This window comes from Halyomorpha halys, unplaced genomic scaffold (assembly GCF_000696795.3).
Source record: "Halyomorpha halys isolate HHAL.00 unplaced genomic scaffold, Hhal_1.1 Scaffold145.1, whole genome shotgun sequence".
In the NCBI taxonomy this organism is placed as follows: Eukaryota; Metazoa; Arthropoda; class Insecta; order Hemiptera; family Pentatomidae; genus Halyomorpha; species Halyomorpha halys.
Genome location: NW_027115461.1, coordinates 751,168 through 760,006, shown reverse-complemented (window position 1 = coordinate 760,006; position 8,839 = coordinate 751,168). Strand labels below are relative to the sequence as shown.

At 29.4% G+C, this 8,839-nt stretch overlaps 1 protein-coding gene across 1 annotated transcript in view; it reads right to left on the bottom strand.

Moving 5' to 3' along the window:
* The window catches only part of obe (obelus), a 61,151-nt gene that overhangs the window by 29,916 nt on the left and 22,396 nt on the right, over positions 1-8,839 (bottom strand). The window contains exons 15-20 of the mRNA XM_014417041.3: positions 7,295-7,400; positions 5,128-5,352; positions 3,418-3,537; positions 3,229-3,343; positions 2,602-2,738; positions 365-538 (exon numbers count right to left, since the gene is read on the bottom strand). Of these exons, the coding sequence (XP_014272527.1) occupies positions 365-538; positions 2,602-2,738; positions 3,229-3,343; positions 3,418-3,537; positions 5,128-5,352; positions 7,295-7,400 (877 nt within the window). The remainder of the gene's footprint in view (positions 1-364; positions 539-2,601; positions 2,739-3,228; positions 3,344-3,417; positions 3,538-5,127; positions 5,353-7,294; positions 7,401-8,839) is intronic.

Sequence of the window (8,839 nt, the reverse complement as noted above, 5' to 3'; positions counted from 1 at the left end):
AATCACTTCTGCCTAGGTCTGTTCCAACAATCACTTCTGCCTAGGTCTGTTCCAACAATCACTTCTGCCTAGGTCTGTTCCAACAATCACTTCTGACTATCCAGAACTGTACGGAGCAAGTGTAGTACAAGATTTGGGAGGGAACAACACGTTCTACACATGCTCCATACAGTTCTGGACAGTCAAAAGCGGTTGTTCGAACAGACTCAGTGGAGAGAAGAGTGGGGGGGGGGTTGGCGAGGGAACGTTGGCCACTCCATATCTCTCCCCTCCCTTTACCCACAGGCAAACTCATCTTAAATGTACTATAACTAATATTATAAATACATACAATATGAAAAATAATATTAGAGCACTATATTACCTGAGTGATGTAAGAGAGATCAGACATTAACGAGAATGAATTGACTCTCTGCCGAGCCAGGAATGATTGAATGAGAATGTTCACTTTTCCGTGAAGATTTTCTTTACCACCAGCCACTTCGTATTCGCAGATATCACATAGGTTTTCTAGTTCATCCATTTCATCTTCTCTTACCTGCAAATATAAATGAATTTTTAAATTAAAATAATATAAAATACAATAGATACAGTTTTTGCTGTTTATAATGTCCACCAGGAGGAAAAGAAAATCTATTCACTATAATCACTGGTAGTTGTAACTACATACAATTTTTTTTTTTTAATTTCAAAGAAGGAAATATAACATATAATAAGTGAGCGAGTTAAGCCTCGAGTGGTAGGTTTGTAAGTAGTTATGTCAGACAGAAGGATGTGAATCTTGTCAATATATTCAGATTTGTCCATAACCACAGTCGAGTTACCTTTGTCAGCTTTAATGATTATAAGTTGATCGTTAGATTTGATAAAGGAGGGGATGAAAGAAAGGTCTTTGAAAAATAAGCAAGAAAGAATGGAAGAACAAAGTGGGGGGTGTTGGAAATTATATTACAAATGCGCATACGAGAAAGCTCCCTGTCTTCTTCAGAAATACTAAAAAGATTGTCTCGATAAATAAATTCTAAATCGGTAATTAGAGAAGGTATAAGGTCAGACACATTTGAAGGAGATGTTGAGAAATTAGGGCCTAAACTTAAGATATTGACAACATTGGGGGGATAGTGGTAGAAGATATGTTATGGACCCATTCTTCACTACCTTTAGGATAGATTTTATTAGTTAAAGAAGATTGATAAATATTATTAAATTTGGAAATAAGGGAATGTTTTTTATTTAATTTGATAAATAAACAGATTTTTTGGAAACTGTCATTGAGGAGGGCCATGTTATTTTCGGCAATAACGGAAGTGAGTGAATGTGAGAGATTAGAAATTTTATATTTAAGGGATTCAATCTGTTGAATGATTTCCCTAATTTTTACATTTAAAGCGATTTTTTAAAAATTAGTAAAGAATGACAATATTTGGAACGTAGGAAAGAGGGGATCGAAAACTGGCTAAACGAATATATATTAAATTCTATATATATACTATAGTGATATTTTTAAGTATCTTGTCAAATGAATTCTAAAAATATTAACTGTTATCATGAACAGTAAAATGTTGAACATTGTAAAGATATTAAAAAACTGATTAATATAAATAATGTGAAGAAAATATTGCAATTTTCATGATAACAAAAAAAATGTACATTTTTAAGTAAAATAAACTGTCACACACTCTTTATTATTACTTTAAATGTCCAACGTTTCGGCAGATTGGACTACCCTCGAGGACAATTTTAAATATACCTTTACACATCATGTCCAATAATTTAAAACCTTTTTTGTGGGCTTTATTCAATAATTTATTCAAATTAACCTATTTTGTCACTTTTTCATTCAATTTTAAAACTTTTAATTACTGATTAACTTAGCACTATTATCACTCACTTATCATATGATATTTTTAACTAAATGATAAGAGAGTGAGAATAGTGTTTTAAGTTAATCTTATAATTAAATCTGTAATAATAATTAAATCAATTAATAACTAAATCTGTAAGTCCTTGAGGACGGAAACCATTGGACGGAAAACATTGGATATTTAAAGTATTAACAAAGAGTGCTTGAGAATTATTTTGGATACGATTTATTTTATTTAAACAATAAAACCAGTTTCGAAGAAATGATAAGACTACATATAAAAAAATAAATATACTTTATGTGTAACAGTTATAATTTATTTTATAAATTTAAATAAAAAATTATTTACTATTCATAAATGATTCTTTTGAAATAGAGGATTATTAGACATTTGTATTGAAACAATAATGCATTATGTACATAAATAACATTTATTTCATCATTTGTAAATTAAAAATATAAGTGTTTTTAGTTTTTGGATTGTAAATTTAAATATTTTGCTCAGGTGAAGAAAATTTCTAATTACCCATACTCATGTACTATTGTATCCTCATATTTGTTAATTATATCAATTTCCATTGAGAAATTTTGTCATTTATATACGTATAGTTTAAAAACTTTTCACAACCACATTATTTCAAATTAATAATTTAAAAAAAAAAAAAGTACAATCCAATCCTTGTAAGTTCAGAAATAATGAGCCTTTTTTGAATTTATAAAATAAAAAAAATACTGACCTTTAACTGTTGGAATTCCTGTGCATGTGAAACCATAGCAAGGATTTCCGATTCACTCATAACAGTATTCATCATTTCGTTGAAAACTTCCACAGTGTCGTATTTGATATAAAAATTACTCGCAATCCTTCCCAAATCTGAAAATTAAAGTTACCAGTATGGAAAGTTGTATAACAAAACGAAAGAGACTCTATATTAAAAAAAAACTAAGACACACTATATTAATTCAGTGACTATATCAAAATACATTATATTTCTACAAAAGATAGTATTCTTGTAAATCCACAACAATAATTAAATAACTTTAGAGTTATATAAGTAATTATAGATATTTATTAATTAAAAATATCTATAATTACTTAAATAACTTTAGAGTTATATAAGTAATTATAGATATTTATTAATTAAAAATATCTATAATTACTTAAATAACTTTAGAGTTATATAAGTAATTATAGATATTTTTAATTAATAAATATAGGTAATTGGTTTTTAAACCATGAATTGGGATTTCGAATTCCTAAATAAAGGAAGACAATTCTTTACAACAGTTCCATTTTTTGTTTAATAATTTACAAATTTAATTTTCTATATACTCAATGAAATAGTATATTTGAAAAAGCTAACCTGTAATGGACAAGTCGCCAGTCCTAATATTGAACCTTACCATCCTCGCTTTGTCCAGAGCTTGGGCTGCCACGTTGATCAATCCCCTCCTCTTCTCCTCCAATCTCGGATCGTCCTATATAATAAAATCCATTTGAAATTACAAGAAAATATTAGATTTTTTCTTTTAAATAAACAAATATTACTTACCATAACGTCTTGGATAGTCATACCATACACTAATGGATTTATTCTCATCCTAACAAAGAGGTAAGTGTAGCTCAGCCATTCTACTGCCTCATTGACATTTGAAATAGTTCCGAGAGATATCTACAACAAGTTATTTTATTCGAAAACATTCAGAATTAATCTATTACAAATAAATTATTCATTACTTATAAAATTTATAACTAATAACTTTTACAATAATAATAACGTAAAAGGAAGATGGTCCGGGTGCGATAAAAAGAACTCAAAAAGAAATAAAATTATTTATTATAAGTCAACGTTTCGCCCCACTTTGCAAGGCTTCATCACGGCTAAAAATGATAAACAACTAAAATAATGTAACAAAGAGAATATATAACATAAAATTAAATTAAACTAAAATAAGGCTAAGATCGATTTAAAATATGTGCCAATTTATAAATAAAAGAACAGATTAAATAAAATAAAATAAAAATAATACGTACAGTGAAAAGTATAAACAAACAAGAAATAAAAACAAATGGAAAAATAGAATTAAAAAAAAGAAAAAGAAATATAAAAATACAGTACGCACTAAAAGACGGAAAATCAAAATAAAATAAAGGTCGAGAAAAAAGGAAAATAATGAACTAAGTATAGTACAAGAGCCCAATAGGAGAAAAAAGGCAGTTATCTCACCCCAATTTTTGATTACTTCAATGAAAAATATGTATAATTAATAGTCAAAATTGATGAGTCTGCCAAGTATAGGTAGGGGAAATAAAAAATGGCGGCTGTTTCAAAGCGATAAAAAAAAACTAATTTTTCATTCAGAGCTCTATATCTTAAAAAGTAGGAACAACACAAGAAAACTTAAGAGAAAGTGATTTAAAGAAGAGTAAATTTGAGACTACTAGTTTAATTATTAATAACAAAGGTTATAATAACAAAGGTTATCCATAAAGTCTCAACACTTCTATATTAGTGATACGACATGTCCAAACGTTTCGGCCAATCCGATTATTGAAAGCAAAAAGCTATAAAATAACATTATATACAACTTTTTGCTTCCAAAAAATCTTCACATATTTTAAATCACTTTTAGCCATCCTTACTTTAGTTTACTTTTATTTCATGTTATATATTCTCTTACTTTGTTACATTAATTTAGTTCTTTCTATCTTTTTTAACCTTGATGAAGCCTTGCAAAGTGGAGTGAAACGTTGGTTGCAAAAAAAAGAAAAACACTGTTAAAATAAACTTGTATTTGTCAATATAACATTTAATAATAAAATTTATTCTTTGCAAATATTGTACTTTATTATCATAAACTAATCACAACAATCTTGTGACAATAAAGTACAATGTTTGCAAAGAATAGATTTTTATTATTTAATGATAAATTGATAAATACAGGTTTATTTTGGCTTGGGCATAATAGCCTGCAAAGTTTTATAAATTAATTTTGAGGCTGTGAAACTGAAATTAAGATTGTCTCTGATGGCCAGATCGGCCTAAACGTTTGACATGTGATATGATTTAATAAAGAAGTGTTGAGACTTTTAAAACCACCTATCATATCATAAATCATAAGGTAACTAACTAACTTCTAATAAAATGAAATGAAAAAAAAAACAAAAAAAAAACAACTAAAGATAATTAAAAAGGAAGAGCATTAATGTTCATAAACATATTTACAATTTTTAAATAAAAATTATGAAAAAGAAGATTTACCTCAGCATTGAGGTTGTCGGCAAGAAAATTGATAAAATTACTCTCAATAGGAAACTGGTTAGTGAGGAGCGATAAATAATGTGACAGTTTGCTATGAGATGTAATTATGATCCCGTGGCCAGATGTATCGAACTGAGGTCTTCCAGCTCGTCCAAAAATTTGAAGCACATCCAAGATTCCCAAATCAATAAAAGAACCGTGTTTAGCATCGTAAATCTCAGTACCCTAAACAAAGAAAAAAAAATTTATTTATTTTAAAATTATTAACGAATAAAATGGTTATACATAACTATAGAAACCTTTTATTAATTAATTTATGCTTAAATTATCTCTGAATATGCTAACTGTTGATTGTTTCAAATAATAAAAACTCTAATGGTAATTTAGATGAATATTTCTTTATATATATTGTAATATCGTCTTTATTGATAAACAGTTATTTTTTTAAATATAAATAGTTTAGTTTATTCCATGTATTTCCACCAAAGAGCTAACTAATCAACTTCATCATGGATAGCAATCTAATCAATTTCATCATTCAGAAGTAATGGAGAAGAAAACAAACTGGTTTCAAATGATCAAGATGGTGGCACGTGTTTTTCCAAAGTGTTGAATTGCTGCATATGTTGAGATGATGGATTGAAATGTTTTCAACTTTTGTTGTTTATAATACAAATTAATCCAGGAAAAAATAGAAGAAAAAAATAATTATAAATGAAAACCGTGCTACAATCGATGTTAGCATCGACTATCAAGCGTTGGTAACAGTCAAAGGAAGAAAGCTCTCTTTTTGTTTGGATCGCCTGCGGGGGCCTGACCACTCTTCCCCAACTGTCAATGTTAGCATTTTTTGTAAGAAGACATGAAGAATCAACAGTCACCTCCTTTGTAACCTCCTGCTCTATTGCCAGAGAGACACTTCCTTGTTGTTCAACTCACGCATGATGATTTTCATTAAAAAGTGAAGAAAAGATTTGCCCAGAAAAAAATGGCCACAACTAGCTAATGAGTGTCTCTTTTCTATCTTGGCCACAGATAGGGGCGCTAGTGCTACTTATATTAATTTCATAATTGCTATTAAGCATCCAAGAGAATTGCAGGGGGGTCACCTTCTTTTACATCTTTCATTTTTTTAACGAAACACTTCATATAACATCCATGATCCGTAGAAATGACTCCTGGCTACTTATTCCCATCGACGTAAATCAAGAACAATGTTTATGTTTCTTCGCCTCCATGTACAACACTGGATAACCTTAGATAGCAGATAAGAAGTGTGATCAACCCATTGGACATTGGTATACTGTAAAAGGTTTTCGGACGAATTCTCTTCTTGATATGGTCCAGACTGATGGCAGTGGCGGCCATATTTAATATTGGCACGAGAAGGAAAAAACCTTTATTATTATTATTCTATGGACAACAGACCATGGAAGCCTAAGTCCTCGCGCGATTTATTTCCTAATACTAGGATGTATTATTCCTAGTATTAGGAAATACACCCCACATTTCTTGACATGGTTTTTTCGCAGGGTGGGTTCGTCACTCCCACACCTATTTTTTATGAGTGCCATTCATTGGCTAACGGGCCTCACAAATGCCCAGGGGGAGGTTGTCAGTGAGTTTTGCATTATTTTGTGCTTGAAAAAAGCCCGGGTGAGACCGGGATTCGATCCAACAACCTGTGGATTGGTAGACTGGCGCGTTACCATGCTGTTACCGCTGATGACAGTGGCAGCCATATTGAATATTGGCAGGAGAAGGAAAAACCTTTACTTCAGTTAAATGAAGTACATCCATTATTTCTGAGACAATTTGTACTATTTTTTTTCATTTTTAGCTGTATCGATTCACAAACACAAATATTTATAATATTTCTATATAAATTTTTCAAGTATAATTACATAAAAATTATATTTCAACAATTAACTATTTAAATAAAATATATTATTTATGTTCCTATAGTATTTCTTTCTAGTTATAATTCTACTATATGCATAATTGCGCCGAATATTCAGAATAGGTCTGATATCAATTGTTCCAGATAATTAGTGCTTTACTGTATTAAAGTACATAGATAAACATTTATAGGTTAAAAAGATCAACACCAAATAACCCTTGTAGAAAGAAAAATGAAATATTACAAAAAATGAGGAGAAATACATACCCTAATAATAACAGCATGAGCAGGAAGATTGACACCCCAAGCGAGCGTTGACGTACATACGAGCACCTTGATCATTCCCAGTCCAAAATATTTTTCAACCAATGATCTAAGAAGTTAAATAATGATTTATTAATTATATTTAAAATCTTATTTAAGTTAATTTCATAAGTTTTAATAAACTAATAAGTATAACCATTTTAACCTATTTATTTATTTGTTTTTAGCAAATTTATCTGTTTCTAACTTATTTATTAATTTATTTGTTTTCTAACTTTATTACTGATATTGCTGTCTTATTTTATATATTCATACAAGGAAGATGGTTTGGATGCGGTCAAATAAAAAACTCTAATACAATATAAAACTATTTAACGTTTCATCCCACATTGCAGGGCTTATTGAATCCATCATATCTTACAGAATCGTTCTTGTGCTTAACAGCATTCAGTAAGCCCTTGATGAAGCCCTGTAACATGGGGTGAAATTTTGGATTACATTAACTAGATTTATTTCTGTTTGAGTTTTTTCTTTGACCATTTGCCTATTATTATTCCAATTTTATATTTTCATTTATTTCCAACTTCATTTTCTTATATATTTTTTTTTTTATGAGTATTCTGGAAATTTTAACATTAGATAAGTCTATAAATTTACATAAAGCTTGTCTGATCACTAGAAGTAAAAATATAAGATATGTGATAGTGAAATAGAGAGGATAAAAATAAATAGCATTAAAGAAAAAACAAATAGGAGAAAAAAAGTTTATAAAGAAACAAAAAAATATAATATAAAAAATGTAATGTAACTTAATTATAAAAAAAGGAAATTATATCGTGTTATAGATATTGTTTCTTTATTAATTTGTTTTTGTCAGGGTATATATATCTTATATGATTTATCAATATGCTGTGCATTATAGCAAACCATTATATTTAGGCAGCATGGTTTAATAAATAAAATATTTATCTCTTTTTAGAGGATGGTTCTATATTGTAATATTTCCCTTTTATAATAACTAGTTTACTCAATCCATACAATATTAAATTTAATTTTTGTTCTAAATATTGTTTATTTTTATTTTTTTTTTTTTCATTGGCGCGACAGACCATGGAGGTCCAAGGCCTGGCGGCCATGTACTTAAGGAATACATCGCGCGTTTCCTGACGTGGTTTTCATAGGGTGGGTCCCTATGAAACCATCACTCCCACACCTATTTTTGTGAGTGCCCATTGGCTGACGGCCCTCACAAATGCCCGGAGGGAAATTGTGTGTAATTTTATGCTTGAAAAAATCCCGGGAAGGCCGGGCTCAAACTCGCAATCTATGAGTTGGCAGACAGGCGCGTTACCACGCTGCTACCATCACCCCCAAAATATTGTTTATTAGCTTTTTTTAAGCAAATACCAAATATTTAATGTGTCATTTTAACTTCATTCAGTGTAAATAGGGTATATGGGAAGATATAAGATAAGACAAATGTTAAAACAAGAGGTATTGGCAGCTCACCACTGATATTTAGAAATAGAAGGAAAAACAATTATTTAT